Source organism: Oryzias melastigma, linkage group LG3 (genome assembly GCF_002922805.2).
Source record: "Oryzias melastigma strain HK-1 linkage group LG3, ASM292280v2, whole genome shotgun sequence".
NCBI classification, from domain to species: Eukaryota; Metazoa; Chordata; class Actinopteri; order Beloniformes; family Adrianichthyidae; genus Oryzias; species Oryzias melastigma.
The window spans coordinates 23263882-23278153 of NC_050514.1; the positions used below are offsets into that span (position 1 = coordinate 23263882).

Here is a 14272-nt window from a genome sequence, read left to right on the forward strand (position 1 = left end):
TCAGGGACAAATAACACAGACAGTCTCTGTAAGGGAGAAATAGTCAAACATCATCTGACTTGCTTTTTAATCACGTAGAGGTTGGTTGCTATTTTTTTTTTTTTTAAATAGAGCGGTGAAGCATCTGCAGGCAATGGAAAGTACAGAGCCAGAATGTTCAGCCGTGCTCAATATAATATTGATAATCTTTCAAGCTTCAGGCCTTTTTCATCAAGACAGTCTTAAGGGCTGAAGGGAGCGTCAAAATGAGAGGTGTGCTGCAGTAAATGAGCATGCATACGTTATAATATTCAGCAAAACAAATGTTCACATTGACTGAAAAGGCATCTCATCCATGCATGTGAATAAACATCAGCTGATGCCTGCCTGTGCTCCATACAGTTTGATTGTTTATATTTGACTGCCATCTAGTGTCTGCTGTACTTGCTAGTTGATTTGTACATGAAAGGTATTTAACTTAAGAGCTGATTTTGAGTAATAAATATAAAAAAAAATAAAGTAATAGATGTAGGTGTTCCTCACTTTAGAGACAACGTTGACCTTTCAGCGATAAATCAGTGACCAAGTTCACAAAATTCAGTTGAACTGAATATCTTGTATAATAAATAACTGCTGTTACCAGCAGAAAAAAACTTTATCTAAATACGGTGCCGTACGGATGAAAACTTGAGTCTGAGACATTACTTAGGTTGCATTCAAGTGCAACCCTTTAAGGGAAATTTGAAAATTGATTTATGTATCTGTTGGTTAGTGAATATTATCCATTTGGATTCACAGATGGGTAAAAATAATCCAGACTGGGGTTGAGTGGATCTTAGGTAAAATGATTTCAAATTTCTGTAAATGATGAAACATGTCACCTGATTGCTACTTGTTATAGAAGTCAATAAGTGTGACAAGTAAATAATTTTATTATAAATCCACTCAAATCATCCATTGCAATCTGTTGTGGTCTTTTAACTATGATCTTTCCATTTTTAGGCAAAAACAAAAAACCTGTCGTATTCTAGGACATAGTTTCTGCAGAACGGCAGTAGTTCATTAGAATTTTTTCTCTAAGTAAGTTGTGTGCAGGACCAGTGGTGCCGAGCAAACCTGCCTATGATTCCCGACATCCTTCAGTTTAGACCAGCGGTGTCAAACATATGGCCCGCGGGCCGCATCAGGCCCGCCAGATGGTTTAATCCAGCCCAGTCATGAATATAAAAGAAATCTAAGGACGGAGAAAAAAAGCAAGTTTCTAGCCCATTCCTGGGGCAAGTTATGGTTATTTTAAAAAATTAGCACAATGCCCAATTCTGCCACTAGGGGAAGCAAAGGCAGAAAAATACCAGTATAACAAGAGATCAAGAAATGAGCAGTATATCTTTGCAAGTGGTTGCCACATCTGGGTAAGACACCGTTTGGTTCCTCATGAGCTTCCGCTGTTAAATTGCTATAAAAGTTATCAGGTGTGACACTACAATTACCCAATTGTCGCTGTCAAAAAGATAATAATAACAATAGCTCAAATAATAATAATACCTGATTAGACTACCAGGTTGTTTGAGGCATGTTTTCCTACTGAGAGAAAAAAACAAATCTACACAAAATACATGGACCATAGTTTATTTTGCTATTATGTCACTGGTCCAGCCCACTTCAGATCAAACAGGTTGAATGTGACCCCTCAACCAAAATGAGTTTGACACCCCTGGTCTATGGTTTGGACGCTCTTCTGCGAGTTTACAGCCCATCACACCCCCAATCTTGGCACATAGTTAGCCTTCCCATTATCCCTTTGTTTACACTCTTTCCACCTAGCTTACAGCCCTTCACACCCCCCACCTAACATTAGCGGTGCAACAAAAATGGCAAGTAATATTGTAGCTATCCAGCCATACAGTTTTGAGCCAGATGCCAGCTTGGATGAGGAAAATGAGGACTTGAATGGATCTGTTTGACTACAAGTGGATGCATTAAAAAAAGGGTGGAACAGAAGCTTGTGGCTCGCTGATTGTAGCTTCTACATCACTGCTACAAGCTTTTTCCAACAACATTTTTTGTTTGTTACTGACTCACAACAATTTGAAAAAAAAAGAAAGGAAGCGAATATTTTCACAATTAATTTAATTTATTGTTAATGGAATAATAGCCCTTGAGATGCAACACTAAAATTAGGGCTAGAATGCAGCATTTTGACCAGACATATTACGGGTGGCGAACATCAATTTCCATCCGTTTTTGTGCAAACATCGGCTATTAAGGAAATACTAAGAAATACAGTTTTAATCTTTATTTCCTTTATATTTGTCCTCCGTCATGAGAAAAAAATGGCACAAGAACATGTTAAAAGCACCAAAAGCTTGATTTTTCGGAGTGTGGGGCCTTAAACTAAAGGCAGCATGTCAGTTCATTTTAGCATCCAACAAAAATAACTGGGAATGCTGCAGGCCTGATGTATTTTTACTCTACTTTTGTTTGCTAAATATTTTATAAAATAAATAGACACATGCTTCCTTTTTGTAGCTAGAAAACTAGAGCAGATCTTTTTTTGTTGTGGTTTTAATTGGTTATTAATTACTTGTACTCCACCGCCACCATCTGCCTTTTAGTGTCGGCCAACACTGGTTACTGGCAGGTTACCACTTAATGTTAGCATTCAGCTCCTTCGACTACAGATGTAGTGACCTACGGGGTCACACCAGCTCATTTAAAAAAAAAAAGATGCAGATTTTTTTCCAAGTAGTTTAAATAAATGATTATAGTTGGTGAATTTGAAAAGAAAAATAATGTTTCCCTTTTATTCTCAGTTTGAAAAGATTGCATATTCTTAAAGTAATGGAGAAAACAGATGCTTTGACATTGACATTTGACATTTTCTAAAGATTTCATTTGTTTATTGTCACTAAAGGATGACAATTTATTATTTTAAGGCTGACAGACAAACTTAGGTTCCCGATCGACCCATCTTCTCCCTCTACTGGCATGTCATTTTGTAAAGACCAGCAGTATTGTCATCAAAACTTTAAATGTACACAGATTCTAATAAATCTGTCTGCTTTATGACACAAGATGTTTGAGTTGTTGTTTTTGCCAGTCAAGTCACTGATGCACACATATGGCTGTATCCTTATCCAGCACATATCTATAGAATAGGGGTCAAAATACTCATACCTCTGCGTTTGCATTGAGACACTGACCCAGACTCCTCAAAAGTTATAATAAGGAGCAAATTCAAAAACTCATATTTGGCATTATAAGAACATAACGGGTTGTTTTCTTGGCATTCAGAAAGGACAAAATTAAAGGTTAAAAGGATGCTTTAAATATGAGGAAGTACAACCAGTTGTATTTGCTCGTTAATATTTAGTTTCAGGTATTTCAGACATGCATTTTGGAGGGTTATGCACCTTTTAAAGCTGTGACTGCATCTAAAGTTAAAACGTGACTCACGGGATCATCTGAACAAGCATTAGTGTCCCTCAAAAGCAATATTGAGAGACTCAAACAAGGAGCCAGATGCAATAATATGCTCACTAAAACAAACAGCCATCTTGGCCTTAACAGACTTTTATTAGTATTGTAAAACACAGAGGAGCCTCCCCACCATTATTACTTCCTACTCATGATTTAATAGTCTTTCAGAATCAAATAATAATATGACATTTCATTTTGTTTTGTTTCATTTAAATATATATTTTTATTCCAAAGATTTTTTTCTAAAAGATTAGATTTTGAAGGACAAAATAATTGCATGTTAACATCCAATTTATCTTGATTTAGATGATAGATGTTTCAGAAATCATAACAAAATGAACCTAAAGTGCATCTGTTTTAGTGTGTTAAACAAGCCACTACTCACAAATACTGTCAGGAAAACCATTTAGAGGATAACAATAGAATGTTTAAAGGAAATATAAGAATATATTTTAGCCTCTGAAGTTTCTTATGGCCACTGACGGTGTTAGGTTTTCTAAAATTACATCAGATAAAACTTTTATTAGAGTGTGGTTTGAACTTCAAAAAACACAAAAGCAATACAGATTTTATGTTGTGGACAACCTTGAACCTAGAAAGTCAGAGTGCTTTTTTGCTTATTTGAAAAAAAAAAACTTAAGCCTTTCCATTTAATTGTTTAAGCAGGTTTCGATAAAGCAGTTTTTTATTTGGGAGGTCAGCCCATTTCATAACCGTTCAACAAGCTATCTTCCATGTTTAAGAAGCAGGTGGTTGATAAACAATGTACATATGTGTGTTTTTATGCTTTCATCCATTCATTCATCTTCTTGTCCGCTTCTTCCCTTTCAGGGTCACAGGGGTGCCGGAGCCTATCCCGGTTACTGATGGGCGAAGGGTTTTAATGCCATCCTTCTGTGTTTTTTCTGTTTACTGTTTTGTATTTAGCTTTGGAGGTTTGTCTTAAAAATTACACTTTTACACATTTACCATAAAAATACGTTTAGCTTTTTTCTCATTTTATAGAGTACAAATAGTACATAAAAATTTCCTTCACTTGCCCTCTTAGTCAGTCGTTTACCTCCACTCAGCTGAGTCAGCTCAGGTCATTCCAAGACCTGTGAAGCTTTAGGGTCCTGCACAATATTCTAGTTCTTCATGTTCTGCTCTATTTTGAACAGATATTGCACATGTTCTTTATTTGATTTCCTGGAGCTCCATTTAATAGATGATAGTCTCAAGTGCTCCTATCACCACAGGGAGCACTTTTGTCTTTAACCTCCATGTGTTTCTCAATTCATCTAAGCCCTATATACTTCCTATCAAACTTCATAAGTTCCTTTTCCCAGATATTACTGTCACTTGGGATTCCTAAATCAATCACCAATGTTTAGCCAATAAGGAGCTTCCATTTCAGGTTGGTTGGAAAACATGTAGGACACGAGGCCTGGATTTAGACACCCCTGTGTCAGAGTTTTGAATGGAATGTAAGCAGTCATAGGAAGTCAGCGCAAAGAACTGAACCATGTTTGTGGTACCACCCAGTAACCCAGTGAGAACTGAGCATACTAGTTTATCCAACATCAAATTAACTGTTTTTCCTCAATTCAAATATTTAATCTTTCTGAGATCTGGTTGCCTTGACCATGTAAACTAAATGGACCAATGGAGAAAGGTTTAAGAAGGGAATAACTCTTCATTCACACCAATAACATAACTTTAAACCCAAAAATAAACATATTGTCTGGTTTAATAAATGTTTTGTTCTGCAAGACCTAAAACTAACCCATGTTTTTCCAATTCTGTAGTACAGAAAATGTTAGGACAGTAGACCACAGCCCTTCGAGTACCAGCTGAAACTCTTTATATACCATGTGTTGAAGTTGAGGATTTCCTTAAGTTGATTCAAAATGTCACTTATGGGTTCCCTCTGATGACCCTTCCAGCACAAGATAGGCATCCAAAAATCCCTTCTTTTGTGGCCAAATGTAAGATAAAACAAAAAGGAAAAAAGGGAAAATTTGCATAATATAGTCCTTTCCTTAAAATTGTTTGGGAGCTGACATTTTCTCTTTTTAAAAAAAGATTTTTTTGCCTTTTAAGGGTAGAATATTGGCAGTTATGTAATGCTTACCCAACAGTGGAGTCAAAGTGTGGAATCATTCTCTTGAATGGTAAGAATTGAGAAAATAAATTCCTATTGCAATAAGAAATGATAGCAAAATAAAAAAAATGGGGAAAAACTATACAGTGACGTATTTAAAAAGTGTCTTAGGTTAAAAATCAGAGAAAAATAACTTCCAACCTGATCATGTGTATTCACCTTTTAAGCCTTATTAAGTCAGGATCTGGTGCTTCACCTCAAGAAAAGACAAACTAAGTAGGAAAATAAATGCTTTATTAAGGACTCATGTTTACTTTTTCTTGGTGCAGGAGTTAACTAGGCCTCACAACATTCCAGTCATAACGAGATTTGATATAGGACAAATGTGAATACTGTAAACATGAGTTTAGAGACCAAAGAGTTTGAGGTGTCAGAGCAGAAGAACATAATCCATCCGTTCATGAATTGGATTCTCCAATATGCAGGCGTTTTGTCCTTCATAAAAGGGGATTCTCCAATCACCAGGCGATTGAAGATTGGAGAATTAAAAATGGAGATTCTCTAATCTGCAGGAGATTGAAGATTGAAGAGATTTCCGGGGTATTTCCCTTCATAAAGGGAATTCCCTTACATGAATAGGATTTGCTAATCTGCAGGAGATTTCTCTTTATAAAGGTTAGTCAGTTTCATAAAGGGGATTCTACAATCTGGTAGGGATTCCCCTCTGTAAAGATATAGGGGATACCCCTTCATAAAGGGGATTCCCCTTCATACAGGGGATTCTCCAATCTGCAGGGGATTCCCTTTTATAAAGGAGATTGGAATCTCCTTGTATAAAAGGTGGTTCCCCAATCTGCTATGGATTCCCCATTATAAAAGGGATACCCCTTCATAAAGGGGATTCTCCAATCTGCATGGGATTCCCCATTATAAAGGGGATTCCCCTTCATGATTCATGATGGGGATTCCCCTTTATAAAGCGGATACTCCAAAGGGGATTCCCCTTCATGAAGGGGATTCCCCTTTATAAAGTGGATACTCCATTCTGCAGGGGATTCCCTGTCAAAAAAGGGATTTTCCAATATGCAGGGAATTCCCCTTCATAAAGGGGATTTTCTAATGAAGGGGATTCCCATCCATAAAGGGGCTTCCCCTTCATCAAGGGGATTCTCCAATTTGCAGGGAATTCCCTTTCATGAAGGGGATTTCCCTTTATAAAGGGGATAATGCCTTCTGCAGTGGATTCCCCTTCATAAAGGGGATTCTATAATCAGCAGGGGATTCCCCTTTATAAAGGGGATTCTATAATCAGCAGGGGATTCCCCTTTATAAAGGGTTCCTCAATCTACTAGGGATTCCCTTTTAAAAAGGGGATACCCCTTCATAAAGGGGATACCCCTTCATAAAGGGGATTGTCCAATGTGCAGGGAATTTTCCTTCATAGTGGGGATTATCCAATCTGCAGGGGATTCCCCTTCATAAAGGGGATTCTCTAATGAAGGGAATTCCCATCTATAAAGGGGCATCTCCTTCATAAAGGGGATTCTCTAATGAAGGGGTTTCCCATCCATAAAAGGACTTCCCCTTCATCAAGGGGATTCTCCAATCTGCAGGGGATTCCCCTTCATGATTCATGACTGGGATTCCCCTTTATAAAGAGGATACTCCATTCTGCAGGGGATTTCCCTTCATAAAGGGGATTCCCCTTCATAAAGGGGATTCTCCAATTTGCAGGGAATTCCCCCTCATGAAGGGGTTTCTCTAATGAAGGTGTTTCCCATCCATAAAAGGACTTCCCCTTCATCAAGGGGATTCTCCAATCTGCAGGGGATTCCCCATCCATAAAGGGGCTTTTTTTATTCCATTGGGAGTTCCCCAGTCTGTAGGGGATTCTCCTTTATGCTAGAGGTGTATCATCATTACTGCCAGATGTTAGTCAAAAGGGCAAAAATCTTCACACACATACTGTACATGTCAAAATTTAGACAATACACCAACAGCTCACATGAACATACATGTAAACAAGCACATGTGAAGAATATTATTCCGTCACGCATACTATTCGTGCAAAGGTGGAGTATGATTTGGAGTATGAAGGAATGTAAAAAGAAGGGGAACGCCCAGTCCTCCCAACACCAAACCTCTCCCAAAGATGAGACAGCAGTGGTAGCCAAGGGCCCCAGACACCTGTAAGGGATAGCAGATCAAAAAAAATCTGCCCATCTGGCAACCTAACATCAGCCACCCTTACCAGGGCTTGAAGGACCGCCACGGGCCAATCACCTCTGCCCAAGAGGAGGATGCCCAAAGAAGTAGGAATTTCCATGAGGGTGGTAAGCATGGTTAACTAGGCCCCCCTACTGTTGGAATTTAAAAATACAGGCCCAGCGCTTAAGGGCAAGGACCAGAACCCCCACAACACGGACAATAACACCGCCAGGCTCAGATCTAAATTGATCCTTATCAGAGGACCAAATCAGAATCAGAGGATCATCCTTTCTGGCTATTCTCATGGTCTAACCAGAAAATTAAGGGATCCCTCTCCCTCCATGGAAAGAGGGCTGCCGGGAGAGTACGTACATCTAGTCGTCTACGGGCAAATGTATGAAAATGGAGCGGAGCAAGGAGCTTGTGGCCTGCCATTGTAGGCTCTACGTCACAGCTACAAGCTTTTTCCAACTATTTTTGTCTGCTCCTGATTCACAACAATTTGGATAAAGAAATAATCTGAAATGCATTTTTAAGAGTAATTTTTTTCATCAGAAAATGCTTTGGATCTGGGATTGACAGTGACTGTGAGGTTAGTTTGAAGTAACGTAGTCACTCCGCGTCTTCAATATGAAGAGTGGTACCAAGCAAAGTGATGCCAGTATCTCCACAGAACTTTCTGTTGAGGTTGAGGATTTTTGTCCTCCACCTTCTCCTAAGCAAGGCCTTCATGGTCCAGACCAAAGGGGACCCGTGTCTGAGTGGTAAAATGATGCTTGCATTATAAGCTAATAAAGGCTAATGCAGGGGTCACGACCTTTTTGAAACTGAGACCTATTTCATGGGTACTGAGTCATGCGAAGGGCTAAATAACACATGTTTTTTGTAATTGAATAACATAAATGTCACATTTTGAACTAATGACCAAAGCATTTTTAACAAAATTATTGATCTTGAACTGGAGTAGGTCAGAGGTTACCTAAACTTCTCTAAAGTTCATGTATCATGAACATATTTTTGTATTTTATGTAAATGCAAGTGTAATTTAAAAAAATAGCAACAGAATAAAATTTAATTTTGGACGCAGCTCACAAGTGAGTTGTGCTATTTTTAGATGAGCTCCGTATTCACAAAAGTCTCCATTCCGTAACCCCACGAATAAGGCAGGACTATTGTAAACACACCGCTCAATATGCCAATCATTAGGCTGAAAATATTAGCTGATAGCCCCTCCCACACTTAGCTGGGATGTCAAGCTTTTGAACAAATTTTTTGGCAGGTGAGGTGACAACCCCCCAAACAAAGGGTTAAATGACAGTACCCAGGACCATTAGGTTCTCCTCATGGTCCGCTCACTGAACCTCAGAACATAGAACATTAGTGGAACTCCCATTACCATCCAGCCTAACTTGGTCTGCTACTTTTTTATGGTGAGGAAATAAAAACCGGCGAACTGACCCTAAACCCACCCAAAAATATGCCTACCCACCCAAAGCCATTTTTGCCCGCAAATTTAGAACCAAAACCGCTCAATCAGGCAACCCTGGTCACAGAATCAAAGATGGAAGGGGCTTTAACACTGGAGCTGCAGAGCATGATGATGTGGGACTTACACCAGTTGACCAAATACAACATTCAACTGTAATTCCTAGTTTCAACTTGTAGGGGGCAGCATACAGATGGTTTTATAATTTCAGGAAAAAACAAGTTCATTTTAAATTGTCAAAAATGTGGCAAGGACCAACAGACAGCACTTTTAAAGCATCATTTATAGAGGTCGGTATCCCAAACAAAGTTTACATAGTGTTTGGATACCCTTTAAAAATTACTAAAAACAGAATTGTCATCAAAGTGGCTCTTTAAGTTTACTGTAAGAACACAATAATGTTTGAATATGCCGGTCATGTAGGACACTGACATTTAAATTCATAGAAAAAAAAGTGAGTGGTCTGTGGTAGCCATTATGCCCCAACTACGGAAATGCGCTAAACGCAAAGAAAACAAATGACCCTTTCGGCTTTCCATACTGGGCGCTTTCTTGCCGTCGGGTTGTAAAGTCACATGACACACATGTCAGGGGAAAGCATGGCGGACATGCATGTGTACTCTGAAAACAAACTACTTCGATATTCCAGCTAACCCCACCGCGAAGACTATCGTTAGGGTGCGCGTGAAACCGGGCTGAAGACTCCGCAATGGACGGAGAAATCAAACTGCAGTTTCCGTCTCTGCCTGCGACGAAGGAAGACCTGGTAAGAGCAGCAGCGCCTGTCGACATGTCTGCTAAAACCAGGCTGGAGAACTTCGCCTCCTGTCTAACTCTACCTTTTCAAAGGGGAATCGGTTAGCTTTTTAATTATTGCGGTTTTTGTACATTTATAATGTTTATTACCAAAATATTTATAGTGTTTAGCCTTTAAAATACATATTTGGAAAATGTGTCGTCGAGTTAAGACCGAGACATTAGCCTAGCATTAGCCACCTATGCACAGAGAATAAAGTAAACATGTCTCCTCTTCTTACAGAAATACAGTTAAGTTTGTCTCTTTTTTAAATTATTGTTGCAGGACTGGGCTTACCCAATGAGACGGGACATGCAGGTGTGTGTGCTGTAGTCTTTGTAATTTAGCTCCTGTATTTTTTGGGAAAATCCTAATTTATTCACCAAAATATAAAACATTTGAAGAAAATACAATATTTATCTTTTTTTTTTTTTTTTTTTTTTTTTTTTTTTGTAGGAGATTTTACCAGGACTGTTTTTAGGGCCTTATTCTGCTGCAATGAAAAGCAAGGTAATTATTATTTAACATGTTTTTCAACATGAAAACAAACATTTTTATAATTTGGATTTTTTTTTTCTTCTCATCTGTGCTTTGTTTTTCCAGCTGCCAATTCTTGAGACACATGGCATAACACACATTGTATGTGTCCGCCAAGATATTGAAGCCAATTTTATCAAACCCAATTTCCCTCATACATTTAGGTAACCACATTACATTATTTTGTCTTATTGTGTTCAATGTGTCTGATCATAGGTAACAGTGCATCTATTTTTTATATTCTATTAGATATTTGGTTTTGGATATTGCTGACAATCCAGTGGAAAATATAATCCGCTATTTTCCTATGGTAAGCCACATTTTTTTCTTCCTGATACTCTTGAAATTAAAAAGTTTGTAGTTATTTTTATTATGTTTCTTTTTTATAGACTAAAGAGTTTATTGACAGCTGCTTAGCAGCGGAAGGTAAGGACTCATTTAGTATTAACTTTTTATGGATATCATGTTAAACGTTAAATCAACTGTGTTATTTTGCTCCTTTAGGAAAGGTACTTGTTCATGGTAATGCAGGGATATCAAGAAGGTAAGACTTTCTGTTACATTTATTTAAATTCTATCCTCGATATAAACAAAAAAATAAAGAATATCAAGTATAGTAGCTTATAGACTAAATTTTGATAAATAAATTTAATGGCATCCTCAGTAACTGATTTTATCTCATCAACAGAACTTTATAGTGGATTATGGTTTGCAAACAGACTTTCTCCAGACCAATTCACATCATTTATATGAGCAAAAAACAAATTATTTGATTCAATCCTTCATACGTTTTCAACGTACTGACTTGTTGACTCATAAACTTACCACCATCAGGACATGTTGCTTATCTGGCTGCGTTTTCAAAAAATAATTACCGGTAATGAAATCAATATTTTCTGCAAAGTCAATTTAGAAAAAATAATGAACTGATTTCCAAATATTCTGTGTTGGAGTCTCACCACCAAGTGTCAGTTTAGTTTAAATCACTTCACTAAATGTACAAAATTGTTATATCAAAACCGTTTTGTAAAAACTAAACTGCATTTGTTGTAGAGTGGAAGTTTGACAAATTCATATTTACTCAAATTCAATGTGAAACCAGATTGAAATCTATTTGATTTTGTTTCTGTGATTCTTTTAAAGCCAAAAGCATTTAAAATCTGTTGGTTTAAGGAATATGTTCTGTGAATTTACAACATGTACTTGTTTTAACTCTTTATTTCCAGTGCTGCCTTAGTGATTGCATACCTTATGGAAACATTTGGGATGAAATACAGGTAAATGTTTGTCTTTTGTTTGACCTAATTAATTACAAGTATTGCAGACTCCAAGTATTTGTATCCTTTAGCAATAGCATCTAAATAAACAGATACATCTTGTTACAGTAGATGTGCAACAAAAACACATTATTGTTACTTTAATACTAGTTTGTTAAATATATTTTTAGCTTTACTCTGTAGAAGGTCCTCACTCAAACTAGAAACATGCCCTAATGGATCTACTCAAACTATTCACATGCAAGTAAATGCATGATATTTATCTTATCTTACTTTGAAAAGGCTTCATTGTTGTTAAAAATACATTTTCAGTTTATATTTCAGAATTGGATGTGGAATGTGTAGATTTTATTTAAAATATGTTAGAATGTGAAAACCTCACTTCCTATGACCGTGCATTTAAATGAGCACACAGAGCAGTTTCTGTTCGTGGTATCACTCCTGTCAGCTGACAAACTATTTTAGAAATGCATTCTCCAGTCTGCATTGGGCAATATGGTACTTTAACACGCATTGTGGCTCCTTTGTTAGCAAACTACACTAACAAGGTTGTGAGAAGCTTAAAACTAAACAGCTGCTAATGAAAGCTGTACTTTTTGTTTATGTAGTTTCTTAAGGTGACGTCTGCAACCTTAAGAGGTTTTAGTTTGCAGTTTTCATGTCTCAAAGGCTTTGGTTGCAACTGTCTGCAGGGATGCATTCACCCATGTCCAAGAGAGGAGGTTCTGCATCAACCCCAATGTGGGCTTTGTACATCAACTACAGGTAAAGCCTGAATAACTGCCAACAAGTAGAGGGTTGAGGGCAGATGTAGTTGGTGTTAGTTTGGCAGCATAAACTCCAGTATTTTAGTGTATAGGATGTGATGGATCTTAATCGAGAAATGCGAAATGATGCAGTTTTTAGTTTAACTCGCACAGCCTAAAGATCGAATGTTTTACTGGTAGAATGTTTCAACTCTAAACTAGTTAAAGTTTTCTCCTGGTTTGGTAAGTGCAACCAAAAGTGAACATAACAAGTGTTTTTTTTTTCCTTTTGTATGCCTTTTGACAAAATGCCACTGTCAGTAAAATATTTTTTGTTTGTTTTTACAGGAATATGAAGCAATTTATCTTGCCAAGTTGACCATTAAAATGATGTCGCCCATGCAGCTGGGCCGGTCGTTCTCTCTACAGGCCGGGATGCCAGGTACGGTAAACTCACCTCACACATAAACCTGGTTTGCTTGTTTTTGCCTCGTGAGATTTTCCTTTTTTTCTTTTTTCATGCATTTGAAGCAGCAAACTCTTGAAATACTCCCATTCTCTCACTTCATTAGTCTGCTTCTCTCAATCAAAAAATTAAATTCTTTTAACTTTTTTTTTGCTTCCTATTAAAATGTTAATGTCAGTAAATGTAGCTAATTGGTAACATTTAATGGTTGAACTTGCATCTATCCATGCTTAAGACTCAAGCTCTTGTTTTTTTTGCCTTTATTTCCTCTTTATTTGGGCTATGATAGAATTGAAAACTGTACTAATATGACCCAAAATGTAATGTCTGCATATGTGGACGCCAGGTCTTAGTTAACTATATGAATTGGAAAGGGATTATTGAGACCCTGGTACCAACTATATAAAAAAAAAAAAAGCAAAAATATCTTTTCTCACAGCTTTCATTGAGCCACATAGTTTTTTCTGGATACTCTTGATCTGAAATCAGAGATTTAATACTTTTGATTCGTCACTTTGTGTTCTGCAGGGAGCCGGAAACGCAGCCTGGAGGACGACGAGGACTTCGGAGCAATGCAGGTCACAACGGCACAGAACGGATGAACCATGCTAACGTCGGGCTGTTTAACGCTAATCTTAGACTGTGTGACACTTCACTTTTTTTTTTCTGTCATTTTCTTACATTTTTAATGGGATTTAAAAATGTAAATATTTGAAGTTTTTCTAAGGGGAAGGGGCACGGGCGGGAGGGAAACCACTCATGTCTGAGACATGGAGTAAACAAAGGCAGGGCAAATTTGTTTAATTTTGTTTTTTGAGCTGTATGCACTGACGGGAGATTTTTTGCAGTTTTATAGTATTTAAAGCATTTTGCATTTGCAGCGGGACAGTATTGCAATAATGCACTTTCAATACTTGAATTAGATTAGACAACTAGGAGATGTTGTCAAAAGGGAACGTAGTGGAGGCCTCACACAGTTGAGGAGCCATGAGGAGAGACTTATTTTCAGGCTTAAAGTGGAGCGGTCACCAACGGACAAATGATAACTCACTACTTAATAAAAGCAAGTCCTGAGTACTGTTCTGCTGTGTTGGATCCGTTATTGCCGTGTGTGGAGTTTGTAGAGTTTACGTCACAGCAGGAGAAACATTTCAAGTTTTATTTACAACAAGCAATCAAGATTAAACTTCTTTATTTTTTAAAATAAGTTATAT

At 37.5% G+C, this 14272-nt stretch overlaps 1 protein-coding gene across 2 annotated transcripts; it reads left to right on the forward strand.

Moving 5' to 3' along the window:
* Nucleotides 1–9743: 9743 nt before the first annotated feature.
* Nucleotides 9744–14140, forward strand: styx (serine/threonine/tyrosine interacting protein). 2 transcript variants are annotated; one of them, XM_024295981.2, is made up of 11 exons: nucleotides 9744–10002; nucleotides 10318–10350; nucleotides 10489–10542; nucleotides 10636–10733; nucleotides 10819–10879; nucleotides 10959–10995; nucleotides 11074–11113; nucleotides 11796–11846; nucleotides 12539–12611; nucleotides 12941–13034; nucleotides 13587–14140. In XM_024295981.2, the coding sequence occupies exons 1-11, from the start codon at nucleotides 9946–9948 to the stop codon at nucleotides 13658–13660; spliced, it is 672 nt and encodes a 223-aa protein (XP_024151749.1). In that variant the 5' UTR covers nucleotides 9744–9945; the 3' UTR covers nucleotides 13661–14140. The 2 variants fall into 2 exon arrangements, with proteins under 2 accessions (XP_024151749.1, XP_024151750.1); XM_024295982.2 differs by having other exon boundaries at nucleotides 9993–10093; nucleotides 13587–14099.
* Nucleotides 14141–14272: the final 132 nt, after the last annotated feature.

Excerpts from the sequence above, each read along its gene's own strand:
- styx (XM_024295981.2), top strand. The coding sequence starts at position 9,946 with ATGGACGGAGAAATCAAACTGCAGTTTCCGTCTCTGCCTGCGACGAAG. Across the intron at positions 10,003-10,317 it reads CTGCGACGAAGGAAGACCTG|GACTGGGCTTACCCAATGAG; the intron begins GTAAGAGCAGCA and ends TTATTGTTGCAG. Across the intron at positions 11,114-11,795 it reads AATGCAGGGATATCAAGAAG|TGCTGCCTTAGTGATTGCAT; the intron begins GTAAGACTTTCT and ends CTTTATTTCCAG.